Source organism: Sander lucioperca, chromosome 10 (assembly GCF_008315115.2).
Source record: "Sander lucioperca isolate FBNREF2018 chromosome 10, SLUC_FBN_1.2, whole genome shotgun sequence".
Lineage (NCBI taxonomy): Eukaryota > Metazoa > Chordata > Actinopteri > Perciformes > Percidae > Sander > Sander lucioperca.
The window spans coordinates 33009723-33028430 of record NC_050182.1 but is presented as its reverse complement, the minus strand read 5'-3'; the positions used below and the strand labels follow the sequence as shown (position 1 = coordinate 33028430).

The following is an 18708-nucleotide window of genomic DNA, read 5'->3' as shown; positions in this document are numbered from 1 at the left end:
GGAACTCAAAGTGTGTCAACCATTCTATTTCTATGGTGTCAACCAATTTAACACTAAATAATGCATATGACATACATTCGGTGTACTATGATGCCAAACAAGTGTTCCTGTGGGGTTGGCACACTTAAAATTAATTATTAATGCTTAATGCTTAATTAATTATTATTTTTTTAATTAATTGCAGTTTAGCAGTGGCACACGATGCATGTAATAAAACGTGGTGCTTTTGCTTACACCTGTATATCCACTCATGTAGTCAGTGTGCTTTTTGTGGACACAGTTCACAGTTCAGCCGTGCTGTTATTTCAGCACACTGCAGAGCCCAGGGGATCAGCTGCATCCCATTTAATGATAAGCTCTGAAATAAAACAGAAATATGACTCTGCTCCTGTCTTCTATCACTGACAGAGTGCTGGGACTTCATCCTTCATTCAAGTCTAGTCTAAAACCATACAAACAAATAAAGTATAGATGAACATTAACATGTGCACACACATAGTAACACACTCCATGTACTGTGTTATCTACTGTATGTCACCACGAGCTTAGAGTAAAAAATGTAAATCTCTGTGTAATCAAAAAGTAAAATCTTACAATGGGTTGATTACCATGGTTACCAACAGGTCACGGAGAAGGCCTAGAGGTAAACGGGCAGGCATCAGAAACAGGCTGAGGAACAGGGCACACCGCACACCACTGCCCAGCATCCTGCTAGCTAACGTCCAGTCAATAGAAAACAAGCTGGACGAGCTCAGAGCCAGAATCAAATACCAGAGGGACATGCAAGACTGCAACATCATCTGCCTCACTGAGACATGGCTAACACCCTGGATACCAGACCATGCAATTCAACCAGCGGATCACCTCTCAGTTCACCCCATGGATAGAACGAGAGAGTCCGGAAAGTCGAGGGGAGGTGGAGTATGTCTCATGGTGAACAACTACTGGTGTGACAGCAGGAACGTCCATAATCACTGCTCTGTCTGAACTACACGAGGCTCTCGTTAACCACCAGGCTGAACATCGGGATGCAGCCGTCATCGTAGACAGGGATTTTAACAGTGCTGACCTGAAGAGAGTCAGACCTGACCTTCCGCAGCACATCACAAGCCCCACCAGAGGGCTATTTCACAAAACCTAGATAGCAGATTAACCCGGGATTTCCCAGTTATCCTGGCTCAATTTTACTTGACTCGGTTTCACAAAAGCAGAGGCACCTAAGTTACCATGGAGATTTATTCTGTGCAGCTAGCCTGGTCCTGACCAGGCTAACGACCAGGATGTATTAATCCTGGGGCCTTTTCTGTTCACTCAGCAGTGGTTTTACCTTATTTTTATTGGCCTGCATAAAAATACAACAGGTGCATATTGCTGTTCAGTTAAGCACTGTTATTATTTAAAGTTGTGACCATTATTTTTTATAATTATTCATGTGACACTGTGTCATTGTTACTGTTATAGTGCTGTATGAAAACTGCTGTTCACATATTGTTGTTACAAGTTTGATGAATATATTATGGCAGTTGTTGAGATAATTAGAAAAGGCTAATGAAGTTGCAAATGTGTTTTAAATGAAGTCTGTTACTAAGAGCAATACATGAAATGCTGTACATGTGTGTTTTAATAGTTTACCAATGCACCTTAAATTATTTTAGTTGATATATTTCTTTTAATTCTTTAACAATAAAGGATCTTGTTTGTTCCTGTTCCTCTTCCATGTGCATTGTATTTGGCATTCTTAGCAGACAATTTGTGTTGTCCAGTAAACTGGGACTATAATTTGGGAGAATTGTACAATTTTAAGAACATATCCTTATTGTACAATCCTCCCAAATTATAGACTTAGTTCACTGGACCAGTAACTATATAGTGTTGTAGGCTACTGTACATTCATAGACAGTTTACAAACCAATCATCAACAACAGGGAGAGGACACCCCAATGGTTTTTGAACTTATATTTAGCTTGGGGGAAATAACTGATGAATATACTGTGTTACAGCCATGTTTACAGTGTGCATGGAATTTATCACTTATCTTTATATTTTCTAGATTTTAGAGTCCAATTGACCTAGTTGCTCCTCCTCAGCCTGGTTTGGCCTTCGTGAAATGCACCAAGCCAGGATGCACTGATTAGACTAGGTAAGCCTCGCTTTATCGGTTATCCTGGATTTATAAATTCTGCTTTTGTGAAACAGCCCCCAGAGGAGAGAGAACCCTGGATCACTGTTACTCATCCTTTAAGAACGGCTACAAAACAAATTCTCTCTCTCCGTTCGGCAAATCTGACCATGCTGCAATTTTCCTAATGCCAAAATACAAACAACGGCTAAAGCAGGAAGGAAGGAACCCGGTGTAAAGTGAGGTGACACGCTGGACTCACCAATCAGAGGTCGCCTTACAGGATGCTCTGGGACTGGGATATGTTCAAGTGCAGCTCTGACGATATCAACATGTTTACCATCTTTTGTGTTGTATGATACTTTTATTTTTATTGTATTGTTTTTATTTAGCCGGAACAGGTACACAATGAATTTCACTGCACATTGTACTGTGTATGATTGTGTATGTGACAAATAAAATTTGAATTTAATTGGATTACTGTTTTAATTGAATTTAATTTAATTACATGTAGTGGATGTTAGTAGCTATGACTGTACTGTAGCTCCAGAGGACAGTAGTGCCGAAGTTCTGGATCACACTCAAGTACATGAAGTACACTGCAGTGTAGCATAAACCCAAAATAGCCAGACTATGAAGCACACAACTCTCCAGAATGACCAGCCTCTGGTCCCTGCAGTAAATCTCCACCAAAGTCCACCTGTGCAACTTAAGACTTGCTGAGGTAAATCATTGGCCCAGAGTGGCTGAAGGGAGGCCAGACAAACTGGTCTAATAATGTCTCTCGCACAGTGCGGCACGCCAGCCACAAAGCTTTATTGTCTCTACTTTATTAAGTTTATCAGCTGTGCAGGGTAGCTATTATTCCCCTAAGCTCTGAGGTAATAACGGTACATATAGAGAGAGTTATATATGTAAACAGTGGTGTCAGGAGTGAAATTTGGTCTACATTCACATTAAACATCAAAAGCTAGCTCTAGTGACACAGAAGGAAAATACTCGCTAATAACCCCATTGACCCAAGTGCAATCCCCAGCTGTACTGCTTCTCGCGTGGCCTGGTCAGTAAATCAAACTCAATTGTGCTCACACTTAGGAGACCATTAAAGGTTAACGAGAGTGATGTGACAGGTATGTAAAATATAAAGCATGAGCTTCTCACAATAAAGTCAACACCTACACCAACAGACTAAAGTTAGTGGCGACAGTACATGGGAAAATAGCCATTCAAAATTATGAGAAAATGGGAAAAACAAAAATAAACAAATTAAAGACCTTTTATAAGGTGCAGCAGGTAATCAAACAGCAAATACACAGAGAGAAAAAAAAGAGTGTAATCATAATTAGGGGTGTCACGATTCTCCAAATCCTCGATTCGATTACATTTTCGATTCTAAGGTCACGGTTTAATTCGATTCTCGATTTTTACTTTTTTTTTTTTTTTTTTAAAGCACAGATTGCTATGCCATTTTTAGACTAGACTTTTATGCAATATAATATCTGACCTTTGTTCGCAATGTACCACATTACATTGTCAAATTTAAAACATTTATTAACAACATAATGTAACAATAACATATCTTCAGTCAATTGGAAACTTGAAAATTTGTCAATAAAGTAAAAAGAAAAAAAAAGTTTACCGACAATCCTGAGGGCAGACGCTTCACAGCACACAGAGTTTGGTGTTTGAAGCCCCCAATGTCGTCTTCCAGGCAGCGCTGCCTGGAAGGCACTAGGATTAGGCAATGGTTATGGTTGAAGCAAGGGAGTAAGCCTCTCTCCACAACGCGTACCTCCTATGGTGCCATTTTGATGCTAAGAAGCATTCACCCGCCGTTAGCATTCCATTGACTGCCATTCATTTTGATGTCACTTTGACAGCAAATAACTTTACATCTGAAGCGTTTAAAGACTTTATTTGTCCATTGTTTATTTCTAAAGAAACACGACAATGTATAAAAGGCTCCATTACCTTGTATCTCACATTATGGCTCCGTAGCAGACGTTTTTGTAAAAATAGGCTAACGATTGTGTCATAACCACTCGACTTACTATCGCACAGTAGAGAAATTACCGTATAGTACAGGAGAAGCTCTCAGGCAGTTTCGACTTACATTAGCTGTTTAAGTTTAATTACTAATGTTAACTAGCATTTTAGTTAGCAATAATTAGCCTGTGCCTATGTTATCTCCTTACATATACCTACGCTCTCCGTCTCTGGAATGATTGAGATTTCTCTTGGCACAGCTACCAGAAGACTTACAACGTTCAGACAGGTTGCTCACGTAACATTTTACGTCGTCTCTCTCAGTTGGAGGCTGCGCAGTAACGCTCAGCGCTCACCGGAGAAGTGCTTCAAATAGCCTTCACTGGTCTCCGTCCAGAGAAACGGGATCTGTTGGTCCATTTCTATTTACTGTCTATGGGTTGAAGACGACGGTTGCAGCGCTGCCTTGACCTTGAAGGCTTAGTTGGGAGCTTAAAACACCATCGAGCCAGCACAGAAGCTAAGCAGACGAATAGCAAAGAGGGCGACTCGGCAGTCCGCTAACTTGCTGCTCTCTCTAATATAACCAATATAAGCTGCTCTGTTTAGGCTACAAAACGTGCATGCAGGCTGAAATTCAACCGTGCGTTTTTTGTTGAGATAAAGCTATAAGCAGAAGGAATATCTGCTAGCTGCTAGGCTAATGTGCAATGGTAAACACACAAAATATGGTACACGCACATAGCAGAGCTTGCCAACTGTGGCTTTTTTGTCGACAACGCGAACGTTGTCAACATAACTCACTGGAAATCCAAAATACTTCCACACTTTCACACACTTCAGTGAAAGAGGAGGGGCTCAAGTTCTGTCGATGGGTCTCCAGCATCTGCAGTTGCCATGCTATCTTTTGACTGGCTCTAGCTAAGTTACAGGAGGTTGACTGACTCGGAGCTCTTCAACACGTGTGTTTTTTTTCCGCTTGACAAGCCGACGTGACATGGGGGCGTGGCAATATCAACGATTCCATTTTTTTATTTGAAATTCAAGATTGTGACTTAATTTCGGTCGATTTCGATTTAAAATTGAAATCGTGAGACCCTTAATCATAATGTAAGAGCAAAGCTGAAAACTAAATTATTTCAGAGCTGTGAAGGTGAAAATGTGCAGAAAACGGACAATAAAATCATTCAAACTATTATAGTGTGGACTTACCTGTCTGGCAAGCACAAGCAGAGTGATGAAGAAGATAAAGAGGGAGATAGAGCCCATAGTCTTCAGGTCTTTAAGAACTCCTGGTCTTGAAGGGCAGAGAAAAAAAGGAAGATGTGTTTGTGCGTGGAGACCAAGAGAAGGCAAGAAAAAAAAGATAAAGACAGAAAAAAGGAGAAAAGGTGATAAAAGTAAAAGTGGGGGATAAAAAAAGTAAAAGACTAGATTACAATCAGTAATCTGTGACATGTGTCACATGATTGGTTAGCAGACCATTTTATTCCAAGCTGTCACTCGGTTAAGACTGTCACTTCTGCTTTGCTGTGGCAAGAGCTTGTTTACTATTTGCATTTCAGTGGCTGAGCTTCCTTGCTGGGGTGCATTCACAAGGGACGTTTTCCAAAAGGCAATAAACAACGAGATAGTCTTCACCCTCTGCACTATGAATACACTTTAAGCTCTCGTGTTTCCACCATCATAATCCTAAAAATAGGACACGTGTCCAGGGCAGAATTAGGCAACCAAGCTACAGTTATTGTGGGTCCATGTCCTAAGCATGCAAACATACAAATCTGGCTTCTGTGCATGCTCAAACACACAGTTGCAAAAACTCAAATCCCTAAACATACCGTATGAGATGATGTTAAAAAGAGATTAAAAATGCACCTATTTTATCATATATATACATGATTAAAATGGTGATATATATATATATATATATATAGCAGTGAAGTCTGAATTTAAGCTCTGAATGTGTGATAAGACTCAAACAGGACTGCTGCATCCTAATTTCTGAAAGCACATTTTGCATATTAATAGACTTTTACTCTTATCTAGGGCAGAGCTCAGCAGACAACGGAGAAAACAGCCTGCAAGTTCTGCACTTGCCTGGTTCATTATCTAATCAATTCTTTACACAGAATGAATGGCACTGAATGAGGAGACAATTTCACATGAAGATGAATCAGAGATGGAAACAAACAGGAAGCATAATTTAATTCAGTTTCTGATGAAAACTCTAGTGACAGCATAGCAGCAGTATTCTTGTGTTTTTGTATGTATTGTTATCTGTTCGAGCCCTTGAGGCTCTCATACAGTATGAAAGAGCCAAACTCAATCGGTTCTCATCGGAGAACGGTATCAGGATTACACACCCAAAAGTTTTGTCTCTATCCTGCCGGAGATTCAGCCCCAGCCGGGGGAGTTTTCATCATCCCGTTAAAGAGGCGTCTGAGGCGATGCAGGGAAAAGAAAACAGAAGCGGGACAAGAGGAGCGGAATACAGGCTAGGCTAAGAGCTAACCCACACAGACCGCCACTACGAGTCTCTTCCTTGCCAACACTCGGTCACTCGTCAATAAAATGGACGAAATAAGACGGAGGAAGGATTACGTCGCACATCATCAACAGCTGTGTGACAATCATCACAGAAAGTTGGCTGGACAACAACGTCCCCGACAGGACTATGGAGCTAGCGGGGCACTCTGCTTACCGGGCGGACAGGACAGCAGCAGCGGGTAAGAGCAAAGGTGGAGGAGTGTTCCATTTACATAAACAATGACTGGTGTACAGCTACGAACATTATTGGGACCCACTGCTCCCCAGACTTAGATTATCTGGCTGTGAAATGCAGGCCATTTTATATGCCCAGAGAGTTCTCTGCCATCTTAATCACAGCTGTTTATATACCACCGCATGCTAATACTTAGATAGTCCTGGAAGAGCTGCACAGCACTATCAACAACCAGCTGAATGCACACCAAGAGGGAACTGTGATTGTGTCAGGTGATTTTAACCATACAGAACTTAAGACCAAGTATGGTCTTACCAAGTATGTTAACTTCCCGACCAAAGACAAAAATACCCTGGATCAAGTTTATATCAACATTCCTAGAGCTTACAAAACTGCACCATCTCCACACCTCGGCTTATCAGACCACATCTCACTGGTCCTGACAAGACCAGCTATCAAAACTGTACAAGTATAGAGTGAGGAAGCCAACTCATTACTGCAGGACTGTTTTGACAGCACAGACTGGGAGGTGTTTGCAAGGGAAGCAGACTTGGATGAATACAGCTCAACCGTCCTAGACTACCTTAACTTCTGCACTGATACATTATTAACCACCAAAACCATCAAGGTGTTGCAGAACCAGAAGCCATGGCTGGACAGTAATGTGTGGTCTCTGCTCAGGGCTCGAGATGCTGCCTACAGGACAGAGGACACACTGGCCTACAGTAATGCCCGGAAGGACCTAAAGAAAGGCATTAGGGAGGCAAAATACAGATACAAGCAGCGTAACGAAGGGTACTTCACACACAACGACAACCCCAGAACATGTGGAGAGGTATTAAAACCATAACAGACTACAAGTGCAGCACCCCACATACCAGCCATGACAGCACACTCCCTGAAACCCTGAACCAGTTCTTTGCACTTTTTCAATCGCAAAACAACAGGGGGCCAACTGACCTTGCCCAGGGAGGAGCCAGCACTTGTCCTACAGCGCCATCAGGTGAATTCCACGCTGAGAAAAATAAACATTTCTAAAGCAGCAGGACCAGACAGGGTTTCAGGCTGTACACTGAAGACATGCGCTGGCCAACTAACAGGAGTGTTCACTGACATCTTCAACCTTACCATTCAACGGCATTGTAACAACAATATGTGAACTGTTGTCCCTACCTGCCTTAAATCCACCACAATTGTGCCTATACCCAAACAGACAGCAGTCAACAGTCTGAATGACTATCGCCCAGTTGCTCTGACCCCAGTTATTATGAAGTGTTTTGAGAGGATTATACTATCCCACATCAAGTGCATCATCCCCACAGCTCTGGACAGCCACCAGTTTGCCTACCAAAGGAACAGATCTACAGAGGACACAGTCTCAATTGCACTTTATACAGCTCTGTCCCACCTGGAGAATCCAAACACATATGTTAGGATGTTATTCATTGACTTCAGTTCCGCCTTCAACACAGTAATCCACCACAAACTGTTACATAAACTGAGCAACCTTGGATTAACAACCCCACTCTGTTCATGGATTTTGGATGTTCTCACTCAAAGACCACAATATGTCAGGTTGGGCAACCAGACTTCAACAATCATTATGAACACAGGAGTGCCTCAGGGCTGTGTTCTCAGTCCAGCCCTCTTCACCCATGACTGCACTCCCATTCACGCCTCCAACACTATAGTGAAGTTTGCAGATGACACCACTGTAGTGGGACTGATTACCAACAACCAGGAGGCCCACTACAGGGAAGAGGTCCAACATCTGGCCGAGTGGTGTACAGACAATAATCTGATCTCATAATAATCATTGTGGACTTTAGGAGATCCAGGAAGACCACACATCACCAACTTCATATAAATGGTGAAGTCAACACATCCCACCTGGTAAAGAAAGTGTTTCTCAAGAAACTCAAAAAAGCCAGTCTCCCCTCTGAGCTGCTGGTCAACTTTTATTGTAGCACAATAGAAAGCATCCTCTGTCAGTGTCCCACAGTGTGGTATGCCAGCTGCACTGCAGAGAACAAAAAGGACTTGGCCCGGGTGGTGAAAATGACACAGAGGATTGTAGGAGCAGTGCTCCCGGACCTAGATGCTGTGTATGCTGGCCGCCTACAGAAGAGAGCCAGTAGCATCAGCATGGATACTACACACCCAGGACACAGTCTGTTTGTCCCATTACCATCTGGAAAAATATACAGAACCATCAAAACCCAGACTAACAGACTGAGGAACAGCTTCTTCCCCAGAGCTGTAGCCTGTTCATATCTGTTGTGTTCATACAATGAAAATAAAGTATCTTGAGTCTTGATAAAGAGTTGTACAATTATAGAAATTAACAAAGTTTTTCAATTTGTCAATTCTACACTTAACACATTCCCATTTTGTACTACTGTTGACCAAAGCTGTGTGTGTGTGTGTGTGCAAAGCTGTATTGGTTTAGTAGGAGGGGAAACTCATTAAAATCACATTATGCTATTTTAATTTCTTTGGACAGGAAAGTCAATAACCAAAAAACACCTTCCTTCCTCTGCTAGAAATCAGACAATTTAGACTTGAATTGATGTTGATGATGCTGCATTTGTCTGACAATGACAATAAATGAGTGATTGAAGCTGCAGGCTCTGACAAGTTGTGTTTTGGATATTACATCCAAAGGACTTATTTGCAGGGCTTCCAGCATAAAAATCTGAAAATCTCTTCATTTTCCAGTAAGACTACAATGGGCATCATAATGTCCAAATACTTATTTCACTATTCGCTGTCTATGGAGCAGCTGCAGGATTTGTCTGCGAGTCATCACTACATTCTCTCTTGGCTGAGTTGTTAAATTTTTTTGCTGTCTTAACCGGAGTTAGATGAGAATTATTTACAATTCTGTCTCTGTGTATCCAGTACAGAGGTTAGTCTAGCGTTGCTTAGTGTTGTCAAATACTGACAGCAGCATTGCTTTGTGAGAAAAAAGTGAACATTTGTGCATTTCACAAACTACAAAGCAGTCTCGCGCACATGTCATGTCTATTTAAGATGTGTAGAAATACAACACGTAAAACCAGACATTGGAGGCTTTGGAGCTGTTTATTGTTCTCAGTAACAGCATGCAGCAACTTAGTAAGTCTCAGGTTTGCACACTGATGATGTATAGCTCTACTGTCATGATACTGGATGTACTGGTTCATTTAATATATGAAAAGGTCCATACTCTTTTCACTACATGTCATGGCTTCATATAGTCTACATGTGTGGGTATTTCAGGCACAGGATTGAAAGCTAACATCAACTTCTTACCACTACTAACTTTCTTCAGACCACTGAAATCTGAGTTCAGCTATATACTGACACAGCTCAGGGGTCTCATTTATAAAACTGTGCGTAAGATCCTCACTAAAAGTGTACGTACGCCCAAAAGCCAACAATAGCGTACGCCAAAAGAAATTCAGATTTATAAATCACAGATTACCCACAAGTGTGCGTACGTGAATCAGCCTCTTATCCCACCCTGTACACGCCTATTTTTAACCATAAATAGTCAATGCAAAGCACCTCATGAATGCTGATCAGTATGTTAATGACCCTGGCAGTTGTTCTTTCGTTATGCCGAATCATGCCGAATCATAACGACTGGCGGGGAAAAAGCAAAAAACTTTGACAGACATTCAGGAATTGCTCCAAATTGAATTATAAATTTGGCCTGTTCTCGCACAGTGTAGGTAAACCTGATCTATAGACTACCTATAGTAACAATACCTTACAAAACGGCAGGCATTTCGGCACTCGGGGACAGCTGTCTGACATTTCCCTCTGGAAACAGCCGGTTGCCCCCAGAGTGGCGAGGACCTTTATTTGGACCGGGATGGCACGGTTCAGGCGCGTTGCCCTCTCTACTGGACCCAATACAGTACTGAGATCCAAGAGCGCAGCTTTAGGGAATTTAAATCGGCATATTAGCCAGTCATCGTCATGGTCCCTGAAGCCTCTTTTTGTCCTGTTTCTTCTATTGCCGTAGTCCTCCTGCAGAGCCAGGAGTGCCAGTGTTTCCCACACATAGACTAATGTCTGGCGGTGCGCCGCACTATCAACACCGGCCACCGCACATTGCATTTCGTTATTATTATTTATTTTTTTTACGCTATTTAAAACACGTTCAGCTGCATTTCCTTTCCCTGCTCTCCTCCGTCTCTCTGTCACTTGTGTCTCGCTCACATACACACACACAGCTCCTCCCACCGTGTGGTGTTTGGTGTATTTAGCCCCCAACGTCACCTTCCAGGCAGCGCGGCAATGGTTATGTCAAACAAGTTATGTTTAGGGTTAAGGTGAGGGTTAGCTGCCTGGAAGGCGACGTTGGAGACTTAAGCCTGGTTCACACGGCAGGATAATTAGGCCGATTTTAGCTCTGATTCACCCCTTCCGACAATCTTAAGGATGCTCCGATTATCGTAAAATAATCTGATCAGATATTCCTGCCGTGTGTGGTGTATCTATCTCGTGAACACCTTTATACAATCACACATTAAAAAGTGGTATACAAATATTTTATATTCTGAATACAATGTTGTCAGTGTGTTAATGCTGGAGTCCCGACCCGACTCTTAGCAAACAAGCGATTGTGCCTGCTTTAGAAAGTTAACTAGTCGTTGCGGTAAAATGCAGTTGGGTTGTCAAGGTCAAAACACTATATGTAGCAGCTGTGAATCAAATAAACTTATTATAAATAATGTTATGTAATTTTTTACTCTTAGACTGAATGTTTGCTGCTTCAGAGTATTGAACAATATTTTCTGCAACTGAAAAAGGCATGTGTTGAGGATGAGGACCAGCCTGAACCGAAGGAGCCGGAAACAGAGCTGAACAGTCCGACCAGTGTAATTAGTTATGTTATTAATTTGATTACAATATTTTCAGGCTTCAACCAGTGAAAGACAGGGTCAGGGAGAGAGAGAGATAGATTTGTTAGGCATTGAAGTAGGAGAGGAGGACAGCGTCCAACAGCGTGTCCCCCTCAGTTTTTGATACTTGATTGTTACGAAAATAAGTATTCTTATTTTCATATCTCCTCCTCTTGCACTCTGTAGCGGACAATGTGACTTTTTATTAAAGATTTTACATTGCATTACATGTCATTTAGCTGACGCTTTTATCCAAAGCGACTTACAATTGCTATATATGTCAGAGGTTGCACGCCTCTGGAGCAACTAGGGGTTAAGTGTCTTGCTCAGGGACACATTGGTTGATGAATCGCAATGGGAATTGAATCCCAGTCTCCCACACCAATGTGTCATGTGTCATATCCACTGCGCCACCACCCACAGATTTGAGTTGGATTTTACAAGGTGTTTATGGAACAAGTATCACTCAGAACAACCGCAAATAGCACTGCTGGATTTAATCTTCATGATAATGTGGATGATATGGAGTGAAAAAATGTGCGTGAGGCATCAATACTTGAACATATTACGAGTAATCGTTCCCACATTTACTTTCTGCAGTCTGACTTAAAGGAGAATTCCGGTCGATTCCAACCCGTAGCTCTGTTGTTTGTAAATTAGGAGTACTGTCAGTAGCGAGAAAAACGAAACCAATCGGTGCTGCCTACACCGAGTTATCCTCCTGCTAGCGTACCCAACAGGCTTAAACAGGGCTTAAACAGGGCAAGTTTTAAATGTGTTTTTAGCCTCTAAACATGCTCCAAATGCCATTACACGTGCTTAGCCATGTGCAGTTATTCCTTCCAAGGGAACACAGTGAATTTGACTGCAGTAGATGTGACAGAAAGCCATAAAAGTTGTGTTAATCGATCGCGAGCAGAGCTGCAGTTCAAGAGTTCAACAGCTAGGTAACCTAGCAACGGCAGCAGGGGGAGGAGCTGACAGACGGAGCTTGGAGTTAGATCAGGACTAATATGAGAAAATGGTTCCAGTTTGTGCCTTTCCAAATTGCGGCAACCAAATGAAGAGATATTTGAGCTTGAGCTTTCACCGTCTACCCCTCTGCAACCGGGAGATTTTACAGTTGTGGCTGGTTGCATGTGATGCGGGTACATGATGCTCGTGTGGATACTGTATCGCAATGACCACCGAGGAAGAAAGCCTGTGCTGTGAGGAACGGGATCTCATCCAGCCTGGTCTGGATGGGTCCCCAGATAACGGACATTGTTTCGGCCATACAGAGGTTTCCTCATCTGATCTATAAGGATGTTCTGGAAGCATTTTTTTTTTGTCCTGACAGTAAATTGGAAGAAGCAGCCTAAACCGGATGGACCTGATGGCCAGCTGTCTAATGAGTGAGTACAACAGGCTGTCGTGATTCTGTCCTAGCTTAGGTACATGTACATTTGTTGTAAATACACATTCAAAACACTAATCAAAACACACCTCTTCAGATTAGCTTTCCACATACAATAATCTTACATTTCTCACCTGATAGTTACTGTTTTTATTGTTTTTAATTGCTTCTAAATATGCTTGTTGTATGTGTTGGTTTTATTGCTTATCTGTTTTTAATGTGCTATATGTGCTGGTTTTTACTGTAAAGTGTCTTTGAGTACGATGAAAAGCCCTCTATAAATGAAATGCATTATTATTTATTATAAGTAAATGCATCACTTCTTTAGTGAAATAACCAAAGCTCGCCCTTCCTCCCCCCCAGCCAATGCAGACTCGTGGCCTACCGGGTGATTCTGGAGTGGGTTCTGAGAGGAGAGCCCCTTGGCCGTGGCACCAGAAGAACTTTGCCTACCTGTGTTGTAGCAGTGATCAGACAAGAGTACCCCTCCCCCACTGGAAGTTACACGGGATTCAAAGAGGCAGAGGACATTTTCTGAGTCTAATAATATGATTTCTAGTAATACTTGGTATTGCCATTACTAGGAATAAACAAAGCAATTGCACAGTTCTATTAGGAAAAAGTGTTGTACAAGTAAAGTAAATTGTAAGAATAAATAAATTGTAAGAATAAGTACATTGTACAGTTCTATAATATATTGCTGCACCTGTCTGTTGTCGGTGGTTTTATAATATAACAGTACACATTGCATTTATGCTTTTGTGTCTTTACTTCAACAACAAAAAGGAAATTACAATATCACAATCTAGACACAATCAATGTAAAGTATGTACAGTGCAGTGTGTGGTTTTATACATAATCATGCTACACACAACTGTGAAATCTCCCGGTTGCGGAGGGGTAGACGGTGAAAGCTCAAGCTCAAATATCTCTTCATTTGGTTGCCGCAATTTGGAAAGGCACAAACTGGAACCATTTTCTCATATTAGTCCTGATCTAACTCCAAGCTCCGTCTGTCATCTCTGTGAGCTCCTCCCCCTGCTGCCGTTGCTAGGTTACCTAGCTGTTGAACACTTGAACTGCAGCTCTGCTCACTCCACTGTGGTGTCAGGTTACAGCTTGTTGATACATACGCGTTACTATGGAAAGAAACTCGGCAAATCGTATTTTTGGGGAAAAAATACATTTTGGAATATTGGATTGTATGAGATCGGCATTCGACTAGTGTGGGCTTCACCATAAACCAGGAAATAAACAGAGGTATGGATTAACACAACTTTTATGGCTTTCTGTCACATCTACTGCAGTCAAATTCGCTGTGTTCCCTTGGAAGGAATAACTGCACATGGCTAAGCACTTGTAATGGCATTTCGAGCATGTTTAGAGGCTAAAAACACGTTTAAAACTTGCCCTGTTTAAGCCCTGTTTAAGCCTGTTGGGTGCTAACGCTAGCAGGAGGATAACTCGGTGTAGGCAGCACCGATTGGTTTCGTTTTTCTCGCTACTGACAGTACTCCTAATTTACAATATTACAAACAACAGAGCTACGGGTTGAAATCGACCGGAATTCTCCTTTAAGTTCACCACCACACCATCTGCGTCGCCAATTCCCATTGTCTCCAAAATGTGCGTACGCATGGGTCAGAGTTTGCGTGGAGGACCGCACATTCTCCCATCAAGTTTATTTTTTTTTTTATAAATCACAACCTTTGAGTGGGAAGTGGCGTACGCACATTTTCAGCCCTGTTTTGTGCGTTTATAAATGAGACCCCAGAACATTTTATGATAATGTGAGGGTTAACCCTCTGAGGTCTAAAGGTATTTCTATTTAATCCTTACTGACCGCCAGAGGCAGTGTTTCACACTGAATATATTCCGTATCGCGCTTGCTCAGGTCGAGTATTTATATCACAAAGTCACCTGTGACCTCGGGGTGACCCTAGCCAAGGTATTAAGTTCCGGTGTCAACCCCGAGCTCATTCCTTTTTCATCTTCTCGCTATGCAGGTCGTCTGCCATCTGTGGCAGCATTAGCATTGGCTTTGGTTGAAAATTGTGGATTATTGATTGTTTCTAAGCTCGCCGCTTGTAGCCTTGCGATTTTGGTTGAGTTGTGGATTTTTCGCCCTCCAAAGGCTGCGGCCGAGGTAGCGCAGGTAGCAGAGTGCTCTTGCTCAGGCTAACGTGGTGGTTGCTATCAAGAGTGTGTGACTGACTTTTTCCTCTCACTGCATGTACTGTTTATTATTTGGCTCTGTCAGTTAAAGGTTAAATACGACACTATACGTGTTTTTTGTGTGCGAGTGCTCTCGCTCTGGCTGCCTTTGGCCATCACTCGTTGGCGGAGTTTCTTCACCGTTGTTATGGACTCAAAGTCAGGGCTTAAAGTGAAAAAAAATCCTGAGCCTGAAACTTTTTTTTTTTAACGGGGGGGGGTTTCACAGTGTAATATTGCAATATGCAGTCATTAAAGTGAATTTGAATGGCAAAACAGTTAAAGTCCTTCTGACATTACGCAATAATAAAAGTCATAATTTTTTAAAACTAAAAAGTTTTGGATCAATTTTTACTTCTTCCAACCATATGTTAACTGAAGAGTCAATGTGGATTTACATATTGCAATATCATAATCCTACAATGAATCATTGTGAAAACAAAACTTTCTAGATGTGTTGTGTATGCATTCATGATTTTGTCCGTGTTGATATTAGCTGCTTTATTTACATTTATTAAAAACGTCGCATTGTTTAGCTTTTCATATAGCTAGACGTCTAAACTCTGGGACAAGGCCGTTATTGTTTAAATATCTGCCATGCTAATTCCAAACAGACAGCTTTGTCAAGGCAGTTTGGGCTTCAGATAGCTTTTACACAGTGGCCATCATTAATGACAAATCATGTTCCGCTATGAACGTGCACACACATATTGTTTGTATCACGGTCGGTCAGTGAAGGCGCAGTCGCAGTGGTAGCGGTAGCTGTCGTTGCCGGTAACTTACTCGTATTGCAGAGTGCACGGACCGAAGCTTTTTGACTAGCAAGCACTTTCTTACCACTGCTGCCGTACAGTGTCTTCCTTGAACATGCGCTACAGAAGCAAGTGCCCGGCTCCCTCAATTCAAGTGCTAAACAGCTTCTCGTCTCCACCCTATTCCTCTTGTCCTCTATTCATGCCCAGCGCAATTTGTTTTTAACTACTTTCTCAACTTTGATAAACTTTGCCTCCATTTTTTTTAGCCGCGTTACCACGGAGACCACACCAGCACCGCACTCTCACATTTCGGCAAAGACCCACCCTACTTTGCATCTGATTGGCTAGAACTCATTTCATTGGTAGGTGGAAGTTCGATGATTGGTTAAATCCAGCGCATCAAAACAAATCCCATGTGGACTTTTTAATTTATTTATTTTTCTAAAATAGTCATACACCAGAAATCGGGCACCAGGCCCAAGTACTTGAGCCCTGCATTAGTTAGAGCTGCGTTCCTCTCATATGATTGGTAGGTAAAATCAATTGACTCAAAAATAATAAACCGCATGCAAGTTCCCAAGCCTCACGGCTGCACGCCGGAGATCCGAATACTTTAAAGCAGCCATATTATGCTCATTTTCAGGTTCATAATTGTATTTTAAGGTTGTACCAGAATAGGTTTACATGGTTTAATTTTCAAAAAACACCATATTTTTGTTGTACTGCAGTGCTCTCTCTCACTGCTGCAGCTCCTCTTTTCAGCTGGTCTCTGTTTTAGCTACAGAGTGAGACCTCTTTTCTTCTTCTTCTTCTGTACTATCTTTGATTGCACTGCACATGCCCAGTAGCTCAGATGTAGATCATGTCAGCTAGCTAGCTCTATAGACAGTAAAAGAAAGGCTGTTTCTACAACTTTGGTCAGTTACAAGGCAGGATTAGCTGGGAGACTTCTAAATGAGGGCGCACATGTAAGTAGTTCTTTTGTAGATTATGGTGAACTTGTGTGTTGTAGCAGTGCTTTGCTATTGAGAACGAGGTAGCATGCTAGCGTTAGCATTAGTGTTAGCATGCTAACGCTAACGCTACGAGCTAATGGTTGCGGTTAGCCTGCTCGTTTCGGCTTGTGACGTCACAAGCCGTGCCGATTTTGAACAGCTCACCCGGAGATTGAAGGCAGGACACATTCAGAAACCGTATCTCACTCTAAACAGCATGGATGGATTTTTTTCAAAGTTTGTATGTGTGTGGAAGCACCAGAGACACAACATAACACCCCAAATAAAGTCCCAGAAAAAGTGATTTTTTCATAATATGGGCACTTTAAGCCCTGCATAGTTGTAGTGTTTGTTTGGCTCCTCTTCAACATGAGGACGGCCATGACCTCTGCCCCCCTTGTCTTGGGGTTGAACATGTGAGGGAGGGCCTCTCAGAGGGCCCCTGCATGAACTGCAGCTACATGCCCCGCGCAGTGAGGGCTGCTAGGCTGGCCGAGGTGGAACTCCTGGGGGGTCATTCTGACTTGTCTTTTTCAGAGCAGTTGACCCCAGCCCAACCTACCCTATCCAAACGTCGGACAGCGCAGGCTGCGGGTGCTCCTTCCAGGAGGAAGGCTACATCTAGTGGGCTGTCTGCTAAGGTAGACTTGCTAGCCGCTGAGCTGGGCCAGATGAAGTCTCTCCTTCTGGCCCTCCATTCCGGTGCTGGTACGGTGGATGCTGCTCCACCCAATCCGCCCGCTGCTGAGCTTGCGGCTGAAGAGGATATGGTTTCCTTGGCGGCTTCAGCCACTCTCTTTAAAGAGTATGCTGAAGAGGGGTCCTCCATTGCTTTAGGGCCTGGCTCTCGTTCCTCGTCTCATAGCTCATTGGATGGGGCCGATGCCAGCTCCATGGGGTCCATCATTCGTGCGGCGCTGGCACGCTTGGTAGCTGGATGTGGGGCACCCCGAACCGGTGCAAGCTAGTGTGGCACACTTCAGCCCCTGCTGCCTTTAATGTTCCTCCCTCTGATGAATATCTCAAGGAGCTACATGCATGTTGGAGGGATACTAAAGCTCTCTCCCATCCTACATCCGATGCCAGAACTCTGGCAGCCATGCAGGATGCAGCAAAATTCGGCCTGGATCGCATGCAAGCTGTTTAGCCAACTATTGCCTCCCTCATAGTTTTCCCTGACAAGGCTTTGAGGCCAGATGCCAGGTGCCCTCGACCCCAGTGTCAGGTCACCGACGACCTTCTGTGTAAGGCGTATGATACTGCGGCACGTATTGGCCGCATTGGTAACTCATGCTTGCCCTCTCGGCTTCTCTGCAGCAGGCAGCATTCAACGCTTCCTCCACCAGCCTCTGTGATGCTTCTCTGCAGGCTTTTGCTCTCATGACTAGGGAGCTTTGGCACCTAATGTCCACTTTGGTTCATACTCGCCGCCAGGTGTGGCTTGCGCAGTCACCACTGTCTGAGACATACAGGCGGACCCTCCGTACTGTTCCTGTGGAGCCCGGGGAACTTTTTGGCTCGGCTGCTTTACAAGTGCTTGAGCGGACTGTCCAGGCTAGTCAGACCAGGCAGCAATTTACTGGTCTTCGTGGGGTCATGCCCCCTCCTGGCCGGCCAAGGGGGTCC

General features: G+C 43.0%; 1 protein-coding gene across 2 annotated transcripts in view; it reads right to left on the bottom strand.

Annotated features, from left to right (window-relative positions):
- adcy2a (adenylate cyclase 2a) overlaps positions 1-18708 on the bottom strand; it is a 107190-nt gene that overhangs the window by 7906 nt on the left and 80576 nt on the right. The window contains exon 20 of one of the 2 annotated variants that reach the window (XM_031298638.2): positions 5318-5402. The exons of the other annotated variant lie outside the window; for it this stretch is intronic. Within the exon in view, the coding sequence (XP_031154498.1) occupies positions 5318-5402 (85 nt within the window). The remainder of the gene's footprint in view (positions 1-5317; positions 5403-18708) is intronic. 2 annotated transcript variants of the gene reach the window in all.